General features: G+C 40.1%; 1 protein-coding gene across 2 annotated transcripts in view; it reads left to right on the top strand.

The window, feature by feature from the left end:
- LOC126184823 (proton-coupled amino acid transporter-like protein pathetic) overlaps window positions 1–20,467 on the top strand; it is a 359,869-nt gene that overhangs the window by 302,143 nt on the left and 37,259 nt on the right. For both annotated transcript variants that reach the window (XM_049927406.1, XM_049927416.1), the window contains exons 5-6: window positions 3,079–3,351; window positions 12,102–12,186. In XM_049927406.1, coding sequence (XP_049783363.1) covers window positions 3,079–3,351; window positions 12,102–12,186 — 358 coding nt within the window. The remainder of the gene's footprint in view (window positions 1–3,078; window positions 3,352–12,101; window positions 12,187–20,467) is intronic.

Here is a 20,467-nt window from a genome sequence, read left to right as displayed (position 1 = left end):
TTAAAGTCAGAGGTCAAAGATTCCAATGATTGATAGGGAACGTCTTCGGAGACCAACTGTATGGTGTCTGCGATAGAAAAACCGAAAGCTTGAAAGGCATCCAATCCAAAAAGGTTAGCAGAGCTCGCATCACTGACAGCAATAAAAGTAAGAGGCCGAGTGACTGATTTGTAAGTAACATCGGTAGTGAATTGGCCCAGTAGGGGAATGAACTGTTTACCATAACCGCGGAGACGCTGGTAAACTGGCGCCAATGGGGATGACCCAAGGTCGGAGTAAGTTTGTGCATTCAACTAGGAAACTGCCGTGCCCATATCTACTTGCAGTTGTAGTCGGTGCGACCGAACCGATACCTCGATAAAGAGTTTGTGTGCAGATGTGTCAGGAGCCTGGCCCAATGAAACTTCCTGAATGTCATCGTCCATGTCCTCTGTACCTGCTTCCTTCGATTCTTTTGAGGCTGAGCGGCAAACTTTAGCAATGTGTCCTTTTTTTATTACATTTGTGACAAACGGCCCAACGCTGGGGTCGCTCTGACTGATCACGATGTATATAGCATGACGCACAGGACGGTAACAGGGGCCAGCGGCTGGAACTCTGTTTATGTGCCGTACGGGAGCGGCCATAATGGCCAGAAATTACCGCTCACACGTCATCCACCCCGGACGCAGTGGACGAGGCCGCGCCACCCTGAACCGCCGCGACGTCGCACCACGTTTCCAACTGTTGACCTGCGGCATGAGAGACTTCATACGATTGAGCAATGGACAGAACTTCCTCAAGGGACGGGTCTTCCAACTGCAGGGCTCATTACCGGACCTCCCTATCAGGGGCCGAACGAACAATGACGTCTCGCACTATAACGCGGGCATACGACTCTCGCGACTGCTCCGTGACAAAATGACACTTGTGACTAAGACCGTGCAGGGTAGTGGCCCACGCCCGGGAAGACTGATGGGGCTGTTTCTTGCATTAATAGAACTTGACCCTAGCCACCACAACATGCGTGCGGCGGCAATAATATGAAGACAGCATTGAACACAATGCGTCAAAAGACAAGGACAAGGGTTCCTGCCAAAGGTGATGTTCATATGTGTCCCAATCCTCCACCGTCCCCTCATACAGGGGAAAGGGAGGAGGGAACGGCGCTGGAGCAGACTGCTTGGAGAGCAACGCCGGAAGTGGTTGTGCCGTGGTTGCCATGAGCTCCTTCTGCTGCTCAACCAAAACCCACACTAAATCCTCCATGCCGTGGATAAGCTGCGAAACCGGAACAACAACGCAACATGTGAAAGAACGACCCTACTCATCGCCAATTGTGTATTAACAAGATTCACGTTGTCCGTCGCATTTCACATAGTGTAGACCAGGAACTGTCTGCTAGGCATGCCTCATGTAAAACTGACTGGGCACAGCCCGTGCTGCCTGAGTTGTTGTTGTTCCACCGGCAGAGGGCGCGGTCGAATTCTTGCATGCCCTCTGGTGGACGGGACTTTACTTGCGGCAACTACTGTCCGTGACGCGACGCACTGTGCCGATGTGCGCCTCCTGCGATCTTTCTGGTGGCTACTGCAGTGGCTGTTTTGAAGGACAGTAAGATAACTGTAGTTCATAGTTCATCTACGTTAATGTTATAGGACTATTCACCGAACTTTATTGTCAGAGGTTGTATGTTTGACGTTTAATTCATGAAAAGTACTAAACCGACAAAAAAGGTGCAAAATTAACAATAAAGGTACAAAATTGGTAAGAAAAGTGAGAAGTAATTGAACAATAAAGCAAATTTTAAAATTACTGCTGTCAGGTCTTGTTCTTAAACAAATAGAGCAGTTACTGCTTATAAATTATCTGGAAGATGAAATTGATGACATTAGTCAAAACTGTGAAACAATGCCATTGTTGAGACTTCATTCCCAGCCTGAAATACATCTGTTCTTGTTTGTGTGGTAAGACATTTAACCCCAACAGGGAGGTAAGTAGAAGAATACTTAAAGTTGACATAAAATTTTCAACTTACGACAAGGGAACCACTTTCTGATTTTGCTACCAAAATTTTAATGTACTTTTATTTTTACTTACTGTAAATTGGCTGAAGAGGGTGAGCAGATTAGGGTAAAGGGGTTGAGGGGATATGACTTTGGGGTTCTCCAAGGGAATGCACTGGAAATGCAAAATTAATTGTATCATGTTCGTTTCACCAAGCTCCCTGTACTGCCCAAATATAAACAGAATCAACATTCCTTGTTAATCCTCAACAACTGCCAAGGTTGCTTTGACCTTAATATTCTCAGTTCTCTTACTGTAATGTCTAAAACCTGAATAAAATCTGAAGTGTTGCCCATACTGACTCCATAGTCTTTTCAGGGAACTGACTGTCAGTTTCTTGCTGTTAATGAAGGCAGTAGAAGCAATAATCTACATACTGAGTATCTATACACATAAAAAAGGAGAGTGATTTTACCCAAAAATTATGCATCAAAAAGGCTTTGTAACCAGTGGACATGTGTACATGTATTTCAGGAAACAATAATCAAATCTCCTTCTTGTTCAGGTTTTCCACTTCTTAGGCAGATATGATCCACTTATTTGAGCAGATATGGACCATACATTTTTGCTGATGGGACACCCTCAACTGTTATATGTAATATTCATGATTAAAACATCTGCTACAGTTGGACACTCATTTTCTGTCTGACAGGTTTAGTGGTCTCAGCCCAATCTTCAAGTGTACCTGAAAGTTAAAGTAAAACAGTATCTTTATTTTTAGTTACAGATACACCCGAAGATGGGTCTGAGTCCCTGAAACCTAGTAGCAAAAAAACTTCAATCAATAGATCACTACGTAACTGTAGTTCATAAAAATTAACATTAGATACATATACATAAACATAAACATTAGATATGGACCAGTTTATTACTCTATTACTGCATGGCTTGTTATTTCATTATAACATAATTGAAGGTAGTTCTAAGCTAAAAGAAAGACATTTTTTTTATTTGGATTTGCACAAATCACTTGAAACATATCCCTCACATCCTCATGTAACTTATGTTGTGTCCATTATGTGGCTGTTTCAGTGACTGTGATACACTGACACATCTCCTGAAGGCAGCACTAGGCACAGGCATCTTGGCGATGCCAATTGGCTTCAAGAATGCTGGCTTGTCAATGGGTGTGCTGGGGACCGTTCTGGCTGCTGTCGTCTGCACACACTGTGCATACATACTTGTCAAGTGTGCACATGAGTTGTATGTCCGCACCCGAGTTAGTGCAATGAGCTTCCCAGATGTTGGTGAGGTTGCCTTCGCCAATGGTCCTGAGTGGGCCAAGAAGTTCAGCCGCACAGCTAGGTGAGTGACCCATCTTAGCATCCAGTGATGTGCATCACATAGTACTTGTAAGCAAAAGAACCCAAGAAATGATTAGAACACAGAGTTTTCTGAATTAGATGAAAGACATTAATATAGATCCACAAGGTCTCATATTGCCATGAGCTCTGTTCGGTGCACCGTAGCATAGCAGTTAGCATCACTGGCTTGTGTGTTGCAGTTTTCCAGTTCAAACACAACCACCAGCAATTACCTGTTATTTAGTATCATTCATTTCTGGAAGCTCCTTGAAATAACTTATGTTTGTAAATTATGGAATATTTGATATTTGTATACATCTTAGCATTTTGGAATATTTTGTGGTTGTATAAATAGCTGCACTCTTCATGCTGTAGTTCAGTTCTGTCCTGACTGTACTTTGGTGTCAGCAATAAGTTTGCTTTCAGTTCTAAATCTTGTACTTTACTGACAACACTGCCTTGGGATCTGACTCTATTGTAGTTTTTGTGTGACATGATTTGTGGAAACACTACATGTTTCAAAACATCTGCATCACCATGGCTTCAATTAGGCAACATTAAAACTGTTGGCTACATGGACAGTGGCCAGAATCCATAAAGTTCATCATTCCTAAGATCTGTGTACTCAGATGACAGTTGGATTCCAAGACAGCAGCAAGTCAGCTGTGCATTAAGCACATCAGGCATGTATCAATGGTGGTCACAACCCTGCAAAATGGCTGACAGAATTAGACTGAGTCACTAAATACAAGTGGAATAATATGAAGTGTTTGGAAAATATTACTCCTGCTTGCACATCACAGACCACCAGTGGTTTAAGAACAATGAAGAAAAGCTCAATAGCTGAGATAGATTCCAGGAAGTAAATGTTTTGCAACAAACAACAAGAAGTATGCTTAGCAGATAGGCTATTGAAGGATAGAGTGCAATGTCATGAGGAAACGACAAAGTCGAATGTATAGAATATTGCCCTATGTCACATTGTGAAACTGAGCATGACAGAAGCCAACAACATCTCACACTTAGTAAAAGACGTTGCAGAAGACATACCAAACTATTGTGGTAATGAATGACACAACAACAAAAGAAACCATCAAGTAGTGCCAGTGAATTGAGAAATACAACAGAAAAGAGTCAGGCATAAGAGGTATGACTGCCAAATGTAGTCCCTAATGCAGTTGTGGAAGACCACCATGAGCTCACCTGTCTCATTCACTAGGTAGTAGGAGGAGAGATACAGCAGTGTATGGCAGTCAGAAATGTAAGAGTGAGTACACAAGTGATAGAAGTTGTGAATATTGGAAGTGTATGTTTGGAGGTAATGGAGAATGTTGAAGAAAATGTGTATTGATCTTTAGCACCAATCTCTGTCACTTGCCAAATGTACCAGTAACAATGGACTCATTTAACTCAGACTTAGGCCACAATCATCAAATAGTAACCCAGCATCCAATCAATGCAGGTGCAACCATCTCCTCCTCCAAGTACAACACCTTGTAGAAGAACAGATAATTGGAGGGCAGAGGATAACACACCTGTGTGTTTACAGACATGTTATACTCTACAGCAGAGAGAAATGATGAGATTCTGATTATTACTATCCCGCCAGACAACATTTCCATTCATGCCAGTCAACTGCAGATGAGCTGCAGGACGAAGTCCATTGCCATACCCTGGACAAAACTGTCCTCCAACACCCTATAGCCATTCCACATTGCTGTGGAGAGGCACCAACCAGTCACCTAGCCACTGACTTCAGGAAAATGAAGTGAGATGACCATCTACTGAGAGGAGGATGTCCATGGATGACAGCCCCCAAGATGTCAGGAAATCTCATTGATGTCATCATTGACAGCCAACCTGTGTGGGTGCTAGATGACTCAGGGGCTTTGTTTTCTGTACTATCATATGATTATCATTGTCAGCTAAAAAGGACCAGTTCCATAATATGAAAGTGATTGTGCTGAAAGTCGCAACTGGGAAATATGTCCAGCAAACAGGAAGATGTACTGCAAGAATAACCATCAATGACAGAACACAGCTATTCAAAATTTTCATTTTACAGAACATAATCATAACATTATTCTGTGATGGGATATTTTGCAGGCATCACAAGCAGTCACGAGTGGAAGGTCAGAGCTCCAGATTAATGAAGCTATTCCAACAAGCACACATAGCAAAGTTTGCTCTTGTGGTTGTTTGATGTTTAAGACATTGTTATCCCACCATCATCAACAAGATGAGTTCCAGTCATCATTTTGGGATGTTGAGTTAAGCAGTGAAGCTTTATTCAATCAAAAAAAGCTACTCAGCCTCACAAAGGAAATCTATGCTACAGTGACAATAACAAACACTGCAGATGGTCAAAGAGAACTGTGGATCACCATCATGAGCAGATACCACTCATACCTAAAGGTATGTGTGTAGGGACAGCTGAATCAGTCCAGGAAGGGCAACTTAGTGTTATTGACCAAGAATTGTGCTCCAAGACCAATATAGACATTGCAAGGGAGGAAGCTATTATTAAACTGCCAGTAGAATCTGGCCTGACCAAGGAACAACATCAATGACAGCCATTTTGCACCAGTGTTTGGATGCTTCCAAATATGCCAAAGACCCATGCTAAAATACCCTGTCAACACTGGGGTTCAGACACCAATTAGCCAGTGCTCACATAGACTTTCACTAGGTAAATGACAGATCAACCAGGAGGAAGTGGAGTAGATGCTGCAAGATAACATTATCGACTTTCTGATAGTCTTTGGTCCTCTACTGTGAGGCTTGTTAAGAAGGGTAGCACATGGCATTTCTGCATCAATTATCAATGAATGAATGAAACCATTCATCAAATGTACAGTTCGGCTTTAGAAGTCATTTGACAACTGAAAATGCTATATTCTCTTTTCTCTGTGAGGTACTGGATGGGCTAAACAAAAAGTTTCGAACGCTTGGCGTATTTTTTGATTTAACAAAGGCATTTGACTGTGTTGACCTTACAATATTGCTCCAGAAGTTGGACCATTACAGAATAAGGGGAGTAGCTCACAATATTGCTCCAGAAGTTGGACCATTATGGAATAAGGAGAGTAGCTCACAATTGGTTCACCTCTTACTTTAGCAACAGGCAGCAAAAGGTCGTTATTCCCAATGTTGATAACGGCTGTGATGTGGGATCTGAGTGGGGTACTGTCAAGTGGGGGGTGCCCCAGGGATCAGTGTTGGAGCCGCTCCTGTTCCTTATTTATATAAATGATATGCCCTCTAGTATTATGGGTAAATCTCAAATATTTCTGTTTGCTGATGACACTAGCTTGGTAGTAAAGGATGTTGTGTTCAACATTGACTCAGTTTCAAGTAATGCAGTACATGACCTCAGTTCATGGCTTGTAGAAAATAAACTAATGTTAAATCACAGTAAGACTCAGTTTTTGCAGTTTCTAACACACAATTCAACAAAACCTGATGTATTAATCTCACAGAACAGGCATATGATTAGTGAAACTGAACAGTTCAAATTCCTAGGTGTTCAGATAGATAGTAAGCTGTCGTGGAAAGCCCACGTTCAGGATCTTGTTCAAAGACTTAATACTGCCGTTTTCACTATTCGAACGGTATCGAAAGTGAGCGATACTTCGACACATAAATTATTCTACTTTGCTTATTTTCATTCACTTATGTTGTATGGTATTATGTTTTGGGGTAACTCTTCCCATTCTAGAATGATATTTTTGGCTCAGAAACGGGCGGTTCGTGCAATAAGTGGTTTGAGTTCATGAACCTCTTGTCGACCTCTGTTCACAAGTCTGGGTATTTTGGCATTGGCCTCTCAATATGTATATTCATTATTGTCATTTCTTGTTACCAATATTAGCTTATTCCCAACAATAAGCAACTTTCACTCGGTTAATACTCGGCAGAAGTCAAACCTCCATTTGGATTGGACTTTCTTAACTCTTGTGCAAAAAGGTGTGCAGTATACTGCTGCATCAATTTTCAATAAGCTGCCACTCGAATTCAAAAATCTTAGCAGTAATCCACGCGCATTCAAATCGAAACTGAAGAGTTTCCTCAAGGGTCACTCCTTCTATTGTGCCGAGGAGTTACTCGAAAAATTAAGCTGATTCTCATTGTATTGCTGATAGCGTTTGCTTAAACTTATGGATTGATTTTCTTTCTGGTTCATGAACATTTATTTTTATCTGTTATTACTTATATGTTGTAAGTTCATATACTGACACGTTCCATGACCTTGGAGATTTGCTCCTCAATTTGGTCCTACGGAACTTGACATATAAATAAATAAATAACTATGTTTATCCATTGCCATGCACTGATGACACGGTTGTTGTTTTTGTTGTCTTCAGTCCTGAGACTGGTTTGATGCAGCTCTCCATGCTACTCTATCCTGTGCAAGCTTCTTCATCTCCCAGTACCTACTGCAACCTACATCCTTCTGAATCTGCTTAGTGTATTCATCTTTTGGTCTCCCTCTACGATTTTTACCCTCCACGCTGCCCTCCAATGCTAAATTGGTGATCCCTTGAAGCCTCAGAACATGTCCTACCAACCGGTCCTTCTTCTTGTCAAGTTGTGCCACAAACTCCTCTTCTCCCCAATTCTATTCAGTACCTCCTCATTAGTTATGTGATATACCCATCTAATCTTCAGCATTCTTCTGTAGCACCATATTTTGAAAGCTTTTATTCTCTTCTTGTCCAAACTATTTATCGTCCATGTTTCACTTCCATACATGGCTACACTCCATACAAATACTTTCAGAAACGACTTCCTGACACTTAAATCTATACTTGATGTTAACAAATTTCTCTTCTTCAGAAACGCTTTCCTTGGCATTGCCAGTCTACATTTTATATCCTCTCTACTTTGACCATCATCAGTTATTTTGTTCCCCAAATAGCAAAACTCCTTTACTACTTTATGTGTCTCATTTCTAATCTAATTCCCTCAGTATCACCCGACTTAATTCGACTACATTCCATTATCCTTGTTTCGCTTTTGTTGATGTTCATCTTATATCCTCTTTTCAAGACATGGTCCATTCCATTCAACTGCTCTTCCAAGTCCTTTGCTGTCTCTGACAGAATTACAATGTCATCAGTGAACCTCAAAGTTTTTATTTCTTCTCCATGGACTTTAATACCTACTCCAGATTTTTCTTTTGTTTCCTTCACTGCTTGCTCAGTTTACAGATTGAATAACATCAGGGAGAGGCTACAACCCTGTCTCACTCGCTTCCCAACCAGTGCTTCCCTTTCATGCTCCTCGACTCTTATAACTGCCATCTGGTTTCTGTACAAATTGTAAATAGCCTTTTGCTCCCTGTATTTTACCCCTGCCACCTTTAGAATTTAAAAGAGAGTATTCCAGTCAACATTGTCAAAAGCTTTCTCTAAGTTTACAAATGCTAGAAATGTAGGTTTGCCTTCCTTAATCTATTTTCTAAGATAAGTTGTAGGGTCAGTATTGCCTCATGTGTTCCAACATTTCTGCAGAATCCAAACTGATCTTCGCCGAAGTCGGCTTCTACCAGTTTTTCCATTCGTCTGTAAAGAATTCGTGTTAGTATTTTGCAGCTGTGACTTATTAACCTGATAGTTCGGTAATTTTCACAACTGTGAGCACCTGCTTTCTTTGGGATTGGAATTATTATATTCTTCTTGAAGTCTGAGTGTATTTCACCTGTCTCATGCATCTTGCTCACCAGATGGTAGAGTTTTGTCATGACTGGCTCTCCCAAGGCCGTCAGTAGTTCCAATGGAATGTTGTCTACTCCCAGGGCCTTGTTTCGACTCAGGTCTTTTAGTGCTCTGTCAAACTCTTCACGCAGTATCTTATCTCCCATTTCATCTTCATCTACATCCTCTTCCATTTCCATTATATTGTCCTCAAGTACGTTGCCCTTGTATAGACCCTCTATATACTCATTCCACCCTTCTGCTTTCCCTTCTTTGCTTAGAACTGGGTTTCCATCTGAGCTCTTGATATTCATACAAGTGGTTCTCTTGTCTCCAAAGGTCTCTTTAATTTTCCTGCAGGCAGTATCTATCTTACCCCTAGTGAGACAAGCCTCTACATCCTTACATTTGTCCTCTAGCCATCCCTGCTTAGCCATTTTGCACTTCCTGTTGATCTCATTTTTGAGACGTTTGTATTCCTTTTTGCCTGCTTTGTTTACTGTGTTTTTATATTTTGTCCTTTCGTCAATTAAATTCAATATGTCTTCTGTTACCCAAGGATTTCTACCAGCCCTCATCGTTTTACCTACTTGATCGTCTGCTGCCTTCACTACTTCATCCCTCAGAGCTACCCATTCTTCTTCTACTGTATTTCTTTCCCCCATTCCTGTCAATTGTTCCCTTATGCTCTCCCTGAAACTTTGTACAACCTCTAACCTCTTGTTCTTTCAGTTTATCCAGGTCCCATCTCCTTAAATTCCCACCTTTTTGCAGTTTCTTCAGTTTTAATCTACAGTTCATAACCAACAGATTGTGGTCAGAATCCACATCTGCCCCTGGAAATGTCTTACAATTTAAAACCTGGTTCCTATATCTCTGTCTTACCATTATATAATCTATCTGATACCTTCTAGTATCTCCAGGATTCTTCCATGTATAGAAGCTTCTTTTATGATTCTTGAACCAAGTGTTAGCTATGATTAAGTTATGTTCTGTGCAAAATTCTACCAGACGGCTTCCTCTTTCACTTCTCTCCCCCAATCCATATTCACCCACTATGTTTCCTTCTCTCCCTTTTCCTACTCTCGAATTCCTGTCACCCATGACTATTAAATTTTCATCTCCCTTCACTACCTGAATAATTTCTTTTATCTCATCATACATTTCATCAATTTCTTCATCATCTGCAGAGTTAGTTGGCATATAAACTTGTACTACTGTAGTAGGCTTGGGATTTGTGTCTATCTTGGCCACAATAATGTGTTCACTATGCTGTTGGTAGTAGCTTACCCACACTCCTATTTTTTTAATTCATTATTAAACCTACTCATGCATTACCCCTATTTGATTTTGTATTTATAACCCTGTATTCACCTGACCAAAAATCTTTTTCCTCCTGCCATCGAACTTCACTAATTCCCACTATATCTAGCTTCAATCTATCCATTTCCCTTTTTAAATTTTCTAACCTACCTGCCCGATTAAGGGATCTGACATTCCACAGTGGACTGTTTGAAAGGAGCAAATTATTTCCCAACTATGGACATGTGGCGAGGCTACTGGCAAATCGAGATTGATGAGGATGACTGAGAAAATACTGCCTTCATAAGACATGATGGCCTCTATGACTTTAAAGTTAGGTCATTTGGATTGTGGAATGTTCAAGTCCGCTTCGAACATATGACTGGAAATCTTTGCTATCTAGATGACGCTGACATTTTTTCAAAGACATCTGAAGAACATATAAGCACCTGACAACTGCATTGAAGTGTATTCAGACTGCAGACATCTGCCTGAATCCAGGAATGTGTCTCTTGATCACTCAAGAAATAAAAATCTTGGGGCACTAACAAATGGCTATAGGGTTCATCCTAATTCAGAGCAAATAAAAGCAGTCATAGTTTTTCTGATACCTTGCCAAACCTGTGATTTGAGAAATTTCTTCATAATGGCTCATACTACTGTCAATTGATAAAGCACTTTGTGCCAAGGCACATCTCATGCAAGAACTACTCCAGGGAGATGCCAAATTTTCCTGGAATAGGCTGCAAGAAATCTTTTCCTTGCCCTTAAGGAGGAGCTAACATGTTCTCTAGTTCTAGCATTGTATGACAAAAATGTTGAGACAGAGCTTCACACAAATTCAAGCATACATAAGCCAAGTAAACAAGAATCTGTGCTAATACTAGCATGCAACTGACTTTGTAGTCCACATGGTCGCACCAGGAAAGCTACAATTCCAATGACGCTGTCCAGTGAAAGCATTATTGATGCTACTTATTGTGGAATCATGGATCAATCCAACATTTGACCATGAAGCAACTATTCATCTGTCATACAGGAATCTGGCAAGGGTACAAACCACCCATAATTTGATCAAATTTCTGGCTGATGTCACCAGAGCCAGATGAACTCTCCAATAACCAAGGGCTGATGACCTTGCTGTTTATTCCCTTAATTCCCAACCAACCAACCAACATGGAAATACTCAAGTCTGTGCACTCACAAGCTCATATTCTGGTGAAGGGTTAATGATCTCCATGAAGAGTTACAGAAACTGATACGTGGTAGCAAATCCCATTACAAGATGATTTTGTGATTTTGGTAGAAAAGTAGGACAGAAACTAAACAAAGATTCCTCACTGGGAAACCTTGGAGATGATACAGCTAATGTCAGAGTTCAAATATTAGTAGAATTATCTGAAAATATATTTTTTTAGTTAATAAATCCTTAAGACAACACAGAGATAAAGTATGAAAGAAGTTAATACCCTGACCTTCAAGTCAACTCAAATTATTATAAACATATCATCAATGTAGCTGTTGAGCAACACAAAAACCTGCAAAATACAATATACTTCATTGGTGCTATGTGTGCTGTAAAAGTTTAGTGGGGCTGTAATTGTTTGCAGGAAGCCAAAGTTTCATGAGAACTTAAATTACATTTTTCTGTTAGTTTTTATGCTGTACATTGAAATGACACTTAAGAACATCAAATCTGCACCAAGAAAACTCAATTTTGTGGTCATAATTGATGATGTTTGATTATTTACAGAGTCACCATCATTATAGGTTTGTTTGCAACATACTTCGGCACCTGCAGTGTGTACACAGTCATTGTGGCCAACAACATTCAACAGGTATGTCCCATCATCAAAGGTATATTACAGACCAAATTTGCAAACTAAATGACTTTCCCCTCTTTTAGTTGAAGCAGTAATCAGTTGAATTGTACCGATAATAAAATTTCTCAATTATAATTTATTTCAGATCATGTTTCTGAACTTTTCCCACTTTTTTGCCTCTTCCTATCTACTATACTAGTATGAGAGGGTGACAGAATGTGCACAGTAAAATTTCCCAAGGCTTCCTAACTGATTCTACATTAATACCAAGGTTAATGTTTGATAATGACTGAGATTATCCCAGTAGCTGGGGCACTTAAGGTAAATACTCAGTTTAGGTGCAGTAAAAAATTTAGTTGTTGGAAGATAACAACGTGTGCATGCAAACCCCCTGCCATTATCCCAAACCCCCAGCTCCACCATGGTTTCACTATGAAGCATCATAATGGGGCATAAATCCACTTAACTCATAGAAATAATGTGACTCTCTCAAATGCTCAGCTATCCTTATAAAGCCTTTGTCAGTGCCTAGATTCAGAAAAGTGCTTAAACCATGTAGGAAACTTTCAGAAAAATAACATTCCATCAAGGCTTTCTAGATGTAACATATTGGAAAATAGTGAATGCTTCTTCCATAAACATTTATCATTGAATCTGCATATAGTAGTAAATATATAAATATATTAAGAAAATTAATTCCTACAAATATTACTTAAATGGAAGAAGCCTTGTGATAACATTGATTGGGATGCAAATTACTTTCAAACATTGTGGAAGTTAATGACAAGTGTGTTTGTTCATTTTCACTCCTTGTTATCTTGTACAATTATCTTCTGAGGCAATGGCTCTAAAGTAAAAAGTGAACAGTAGCAATAATGTGTGAAGTAAGTAGCCACACATATTGTAGAGTGGCCTTCTTAAGGTTTTCCAAATTCCAACACACATTTCCCAATACATTTACTCCTTAAAAATATTTGTTGCTGATAATTAAAATCAGTTTCACCTTGTGAATTACTCAGTCAAAATACATGCAGTCCTTGCCTCATTGTGTAGGGTTGAGAGTCAAATTGTGAACTTTGATGGAAAGATATTAAATGAATTCCTGTCTAACACAAAACAAAAATCTGGGAATCCCCAACAGTTTAAAAAACCATTAAAAACCTATCTCATTACTCTCTCCTCCTTTTAATTATCTGATTATCTAGGTTCAAGGGATGAACACTCCTTCAGCTTTTTATTCTTTTTTGTGTAAAACATTGTCATAGGCTTCTGTAGAGCCATAAGACTTACCTTTTTTATTTTTATTTTTTTTATTACTGCATAGAGGCATTTCCTGTCTACATGTGAACATTCTGGTTTAATTACATTCTATTTTTGTATCTGTATTTTCAGTTTTAGTTTCTCTCAGAGAAATTCCTGTAATAAATGGTCAAAAAAATTCACACATTTGATTTTGTGCAAGCTAACAATACAGAAATGTCTGTGATAATATCTGATCCATGCACATCTGAGGTAGAAAACTGATGGCAAAGAATAGAAACTTGGCAACACAGTAATGACATGTATGACCATTACCTTCATTCAATGGTATTGATAGCAATCAGGGCTACAATATTGAGTGTGACCTGGCAAAAATAGCATCTGCAATGAACTGTACAAATGTTGGCTTGGTTCCTGCTTTCATGTGGTATGATCAGCCCCAATTGAACAGTTCTGTCAGGAGGGTCAATATGGAGCTAGATCAGCTGCTTCGGGTGGCTACTTTGTCAGGCATAGCTTTGGTTCCTGTTGATGGTATTGGTAGGTGGAACTTTGCAAGACATGGCCTGCATCTCAGTAGGAAAGGGAAGGGTAAACTGGCTGAGCTCATAGCAAAATCCATAAGGAGGTGCACTGAAACTCATGGGAGTCCTTTTTTAGGCCAAGATCATTGTTCAGTCATCAAACATTGATCGAAATTAAGCTTAATGGGAAATTCAGACAGGCAGGTACTAGAGATGTTAAAATATCACAAGATTCTCGTAAGAGTACAGTGAAAAATAATGTTAGTATGTCACAAGATTCACATAAAAGCACGGTGAAAAATAATGTTAGTATATTGCAGCAAAATATAAGGGGATTAAAAAACAAAGTAGATGAGCTTCTTGTTTGTTTAGAAGATTTAGAAACTAAGGGTGGAATAGATGTACTATGCCTATTTGAACATCATATAGTCACAGGTATGGAAATGGTAAATGCAGGTGGATATAAGCTTTCAGCAAAAGTAGAAACACTATGGCGAGAGGAGTTGCCATATATGTTAAAATCTGTAGTTGTGTGAAAAATGTGGAAATTAAAAATTTTTGCATAGAGCAACATACAGAAGCACAGGCATGTGAGCTTAAACTAGATAATGGCACTTTTATAATTGTAGCCGTGTATAGGTCCCCACTAGGAAATTTTCAACTATTTTTGAAAAACTTGGATTCTTTGTTGTGCTATCTGTCCGACAGAGGAACGCAAATTATTGTTTGTGGGGATTTCAATCTAGATTTTCTGATAGAGTCCGCTAGAAAGCTTGACCTTGAAGTATTACTTGGTTCTTTCACATTGACATCAGTTATTGATTTTCCTACTTAGGTGGTACAGGAAAGCAGCCCACTGGTAGATAATGTTTTCATAGACCAAGATAAATTAATCAAATAAAAACGTTTCCTGTTGAGAAAGGTCTGTCTGATCATGATGCACAGCTAGTTATAGTATATGACATAGCTCCATACAATAATTCAATACAGTCCTCCAAAATAGTGCAATCTGTTGTGGCGTAGCAAGACAGCCACGCCACTCGGAGGTAGCCGAAAGGCACGCGTACACACACGCCGGCTGGCGTGAGTTCTGGAACAGGATAAGTAATTGAATGCTAATAAGAAAAGTATGCAGCTCCTTGAATACTTAACTTTAATTCATCCTTGCGGTACATCGCTCTTGACGATACAAGTGAGACTATCTCCAGATACGGTTAATTACAATCACTGTAAGGCTAATGGCGCCTTGCTAGGTCTTAGCCATGGACTTAGCTGAAGGCTATTCTAACTGTCTCTCGGCAAATGAGAGCAAGGCTTCATCAGTGTAGTCGCTAGCAAAGTCGTCGTACAACTGGGGCGAGTGCTAGTCCGTTTTTCTAGACCTGCCATGTGGTGGCGCTAGGTCTGCAAGTACTGACAGTGGCGACACGCGGGTCCGACATGTACTAATGGACCGCGGCCGATTTAAGCTACCACCTAGCAAGTGTGGTGTCTGGCGGTGACACCACACATTCAATTAACGATTTAACAACTCAAAATTTTGGGGAAAACTTGCAACAGTTAGACTGGGATGAGATGTACAGGGAACATTATGCAAATTTAAAATTTAACGTATTTCATGATACCTTTGTGAGTATATTTGAAAACAGTTTCCCTAAGAAAACAGTGAAATATAATTATAAGAAACCACGTAAAAAGCCATGGCTTACTAAAAAGATAAAAATATCTTGTGAACAGAAAAGGGAAATGTATCTTATAGTTAGGAGGAGTAATGATTCTGAAACAGTGAAACATTATAAAAACTTCTGCACTGTATTAAGAAAAGTTATTAAAAAGTCCAGAAGTATGTGCATTATGTCTAAGATTAGCACATCTGATAATAAAATTAGAACAATTTGGAATATTGTTAAAAGGGAAACAGGTCAACCCAGAATACAGGAAGACTGTATTTCTATCAAACTGAATGAAAAGCTTGTTAACAAGAAGTCAGAAGTAGAAAACATTTTTAATAATCATTTTTAAGTAGAGAAAATAGGATCCAACTATTCATTAGAAAACGCAAGGCACTATATGGAAGAGGCAGTACCTATGCAATTTGATAGAATTGAAATTCAACGCATCTCTCCTCTTGAAATTACGAAAATAGTAAATTCACTCAAAAGTAAAAGCACACATGGAATTGATGGCATTTCCAGCAGAGTACTAAAAGCTTGTTCCCAACAAATAAGTAGGATTCTCAGCCACATCTGAAGTAGCTCACTGAAACAGGGTATTTTTCCAGATAGACTGAAATACACTATTGTTAAACTATTGCATAAAAAAGGGGATAGGTCTGATGCTAACAACTACTGCCCAATATCATTTCTGACAGCTTTATCCAAAATTCTTGAAAAAGTAATGTATTCAAGAGTAGCATCACATATTTGTAAAAATGAAGTACTAACAAAATGTCAGTTTGGTTTTCAGAAAGGCTTTTCAACAGAAACTGCTATATACGCTTTCACTGATCAAATATTAAATGCACTGAATAACCAAACATCACCCATTGGGATATTTTGTGATCTCTCAAAGGCTTTTGATTGTGTGAATCATGAAATTCTTATAGATAAACGTAGGTATTTTAGTATGAGTGGGACAGTGCACAAATGGTTTAATTCATACTTAACTGGAAGAATGCAGAAGGTTGAAATTAACATTACAGGTAGTCTTCAAAAATCAGCAGAGTCCTCTAACTGGGGAGGTATCAAGAATGGTGTCCCACAGGGTTCAGTCTTGGGTCCCCTATTGTTCTTAATATATATTAACGACTTGCCACTCTATATTCATGAAGATGCAGAGCTAGTTCTTTTTGCTGATGATGCAAGTATAGTAATCACACCCAAAAAGCAAGAATCAGCTGAGGAAACTGTAAATAATGTCTTTCAGAAAATTATTAAGCGGTTCTCTGAAAATGGACTCTCACCAAATTTTGAGAAAACACAGTTTATATAATTCTGTACAGTAAATGGCATAACACCATTGATAAATATAGATTATGAACAGAAGTCTGTTTCTAAGGCAGAATACTCAAAATTTCTGGGAGTGTGCATTGATGAGAAATTGAATTGGAAGAAACATATCAATGATCTGCTGAAATGGTTAGGTTCAGTTACTTATGCTATTAGGGTTATTGCAAATTTTTGTGATAAACATATCAGTAAATTAGCCTACTTTCATTAACTGCTTTCATATGGTACCATATTTTGGGGCAATTCGTCATTAAGAGAGGAAGTATTCATTGCAAAGAAGTGTGTAATCAGAATAATAGCTGGAGCCCACCCAAGATCACCTCACAGACATTTACTTAAGGAATTCGAGATATTCGCAGTATATATTTACTTACGAAATTTGTCATTAACAACACATCCCAACTAAAAAATAACAGTGAAGTGCATAGCTACAGCACTATAAAAAGGGATGATCTTCGCTATTCTGCATTAAATCTCAGTTTGTCACAGAAAGGGGTGAATTATGCTACCACAAAAATCGTTTGCCAAATAGTATTAAAAGTCGGACAGATAGCCAAGCAACATTTAAAAGCAAATTAACTGAATGACAACTCCTGCTACTCAATAGATGAATTTTTAGATATGAAGTGATAACTGTAAAAAAATTAATTAATTAATTATTTTGTGTAAAGAAAACTTATGTTACAGTGACACGTTCCACATCATTACAAAATGTCGTATTCATGATCTATGGAACAAGGATTACTGCATTTATTTATGTAACATAATACAAAAGAGCTGTCCAGTTGCTACAGTGAGTATGGTATTAAGTTAAAAATTGGAGATAATAGGTTTGGTTCCTAATATAGTACACTGGCCTAAGTACGTGCACTTATTCTGGCAAGTGGTTTTTTATTCACAGTTCAGAAATTACTGCATATCCTGTACAAAACATGTGCAATTACTTAATGCTAATACTCAAATGAGGATACAGTGGTTTCACTAGTAAACTTTTTGTTGTGACAGTGCCACGACATTTACAGTGCCACCATGACAGTATGCGCAAACGGCGATAGAGGCGCTCCGCAACTCGGCTGAGCACGGGAGCGCCACCTAGCTACGAACCGTGCCGGCTGCATGTCACGGCACGGCAGTTGAATAAGAGATACTGAGTTGTTATCATGTAACCAGATATTGTTTCTAAGTGAGTGTGTTTGAATATCCACACAATTATTGGTGATTAAAGGTTATAACACTTTTTGGCAACGAGGATGGGATATTTTCACTGCGTTGTGGATTTGTGTGTTTGTGATGGGGCAGACATGGAACAGCTTATGCAAGTGCTCATTGAACAACAAACACAGCTGACGGCTGCTATTCAGGCACAACAAACACAGCTGACGGTTGCTATTCAGGCATTGTCGACATCGCTTACTCATCGTCTGTCTTCCTCTTCTCTGCCTCCATTCCCTCCTAACGATGAGGCTGCTGAAGACTGGGAGGATTATGAGAAGCGTTTGCGGCAACACTTCTTGGCTTTCGGCATTGTTGACGCTCTGATGTGTAAGTCGTTATTTCTATCTTGGATTTCTCCACGGATCTATCAGCTGCTATCTCAGTTAGCCCCTCTGCAAGAACCTGCCTCTCTGTCCTTCCAAGAAATGTGTGACTTATTGTCTAACTATTACCGAACAAACACCCATGTCGTTGCAGCCCGCATGGCGTTCTACCGGTGTCGTAAACAGCCCCATCAATCTTACCGGGCTTGGGCGGCAGAACTACACGGTCTGAGTAGGAAATGTCAGTTTGTCACGGACACTCATCATGAGTCTTATGCTGATTCAATGGTTAGGGATGCTATTCTACGGCTTGCTCCTGATAAAGAAGTTCGGCAACGTGCCCTACAACTGCCAAACCAGTCGTTGTCGGAAGTTCTAAGCATTGCTCAATCCTCTGAAGTATCTCACGCTGCTGGCGTGCAAATAGACACGTGGTGTGAGGTAGGCACTGTACAGTCAACTTTCGACATGGACAATTTGCCTGTTTCACAGGAGAACGAAGATATGGCGGCAGTTCACTTGCGTAAACAACGTCGTGTTGGGCCGCAATGCTCACAGGGAAAACAGCAACCACATAAGTAGGTTCGTTCCGCTCTTCCTTCTTGTCCACGTTGTTTCGTACAGCATGACCGGGCCGCGTGTCCAAAACGTTGGGCCATGTGTAATTCATGTAGGAAAAAAGGCCACATTGCTTCTTTGTGTCAGTCCCCTAAAGTTCCTGTCGACGAGGACGAGGCATCGGACATGGATGTTAACTGTGTGCTTTCGCAAACAAATGAGTTGTTTGTTACTGTTCATGTTCTGGATAAAGACATTCACATGCAAGTGGACACTGGCCCTGCAGTAACTCTCATTAATTCTCGCACGTATTTGGAGTTGGGCTCCCCTTCCTTGTCTCCAGTTACGCGAAATCTGAGAACTTATAATAAACAGAAAATTCTTATCATTGGCCAGTTTAATGCTTCCACTGCCTACAAGTCTGTTGTTCGGCCCCTCACGTTTTATGTGGTGGATCATGCGGGCACTGAAAACCTGTTCGGTTATGATGCTTTCCAGTAGTTCGGGTTCTCCATTGATGATGATGTGCATCTCATATCTGAGGATATTCTGTATCAACAGCTGGATGGATTGTGTTCTGAATTCTCGTCCATGTTCTTTGCTGGTCTGGGTCGTGCCAAGGATTTTGAAGCCCACATTACTCTTAAACCTACAGCTTGCCCTAAGTTTTTCCGGGCACGCCCTATTCTGTGGCGTTGCGTGCACCTGTCAAGCCTGAGGTAGACAGGTTAACAGCTTCAGGGATTCTCCTTCCTGTTACCTCCAGCGAATGGGCATCGCCAATCGTGGTGGTTTCTAAACCAAACGGGAGTCTGCGATTGTGTGGCGATATTAAAGCCACTGTCAATGCTCAGAGCCTCATTGACACTTATCCTCTTCCCCGTCCTGAGGAGTTATTTCCCATGCTCGCTGGGGGCCAGTTCTTTTCAAAACTTGACTTATCGGAGGCGAACCATCAGTTGCCATTGGAAGCTTCTTCCAAGGAATTTCTCGTCATCAGCACTCCTTGTGGGTTGTATCAGTACCAGCGGTTACCATTTGGCATCGCTAGTGCGCTGGCCATTTTTCAGTGGTTTTTGGAACAGCTCACGACTTCCGTTTCCGGCTGCATAAACTATCTGAATGACATTGTTGTCACAGGGGCCTCCACTGAGGAGCACCTTCGCAATTTGCGTTCACTGTTTCGGGTTTTGCATTCAGCTGGGTTGAGGTGCAATCTGGACAAGTCACAGTTCTTCCAACCCTCCATTGTGTATCTTGGTTTCCACTTGTCCCATGAGGGTATACATCCTCTACGTCAGCACGTAGCTCTGCCCCGGGCGTCTACGGTCAAAGAACTTCAGGCGTTTCTAGGCAAGATCGCTTATTATCACAAATTCATTCCATCCGCGGTGGCGGTAGCTCATCC

Source organism: Schistocerca cancellata, chromosome 1, assembly GCF_023864275.1.
Source record: "Schistocerca cancellata isolate TAMUIC-IGC-003103 chromosome 1, iqSchCanc2.1, whole genome shotgun sequence".
NCBI classification, from domain to species: domain Eukaryota; kingdom Metazoa; phylum Arthropoda; class Insecta; order Orthoptera; family Acrididae; genus Schistocerca; species Schistocerca cancellata.
This window is presented reverse-complemented; position numbering and strand designations above follow the sequence as displayed.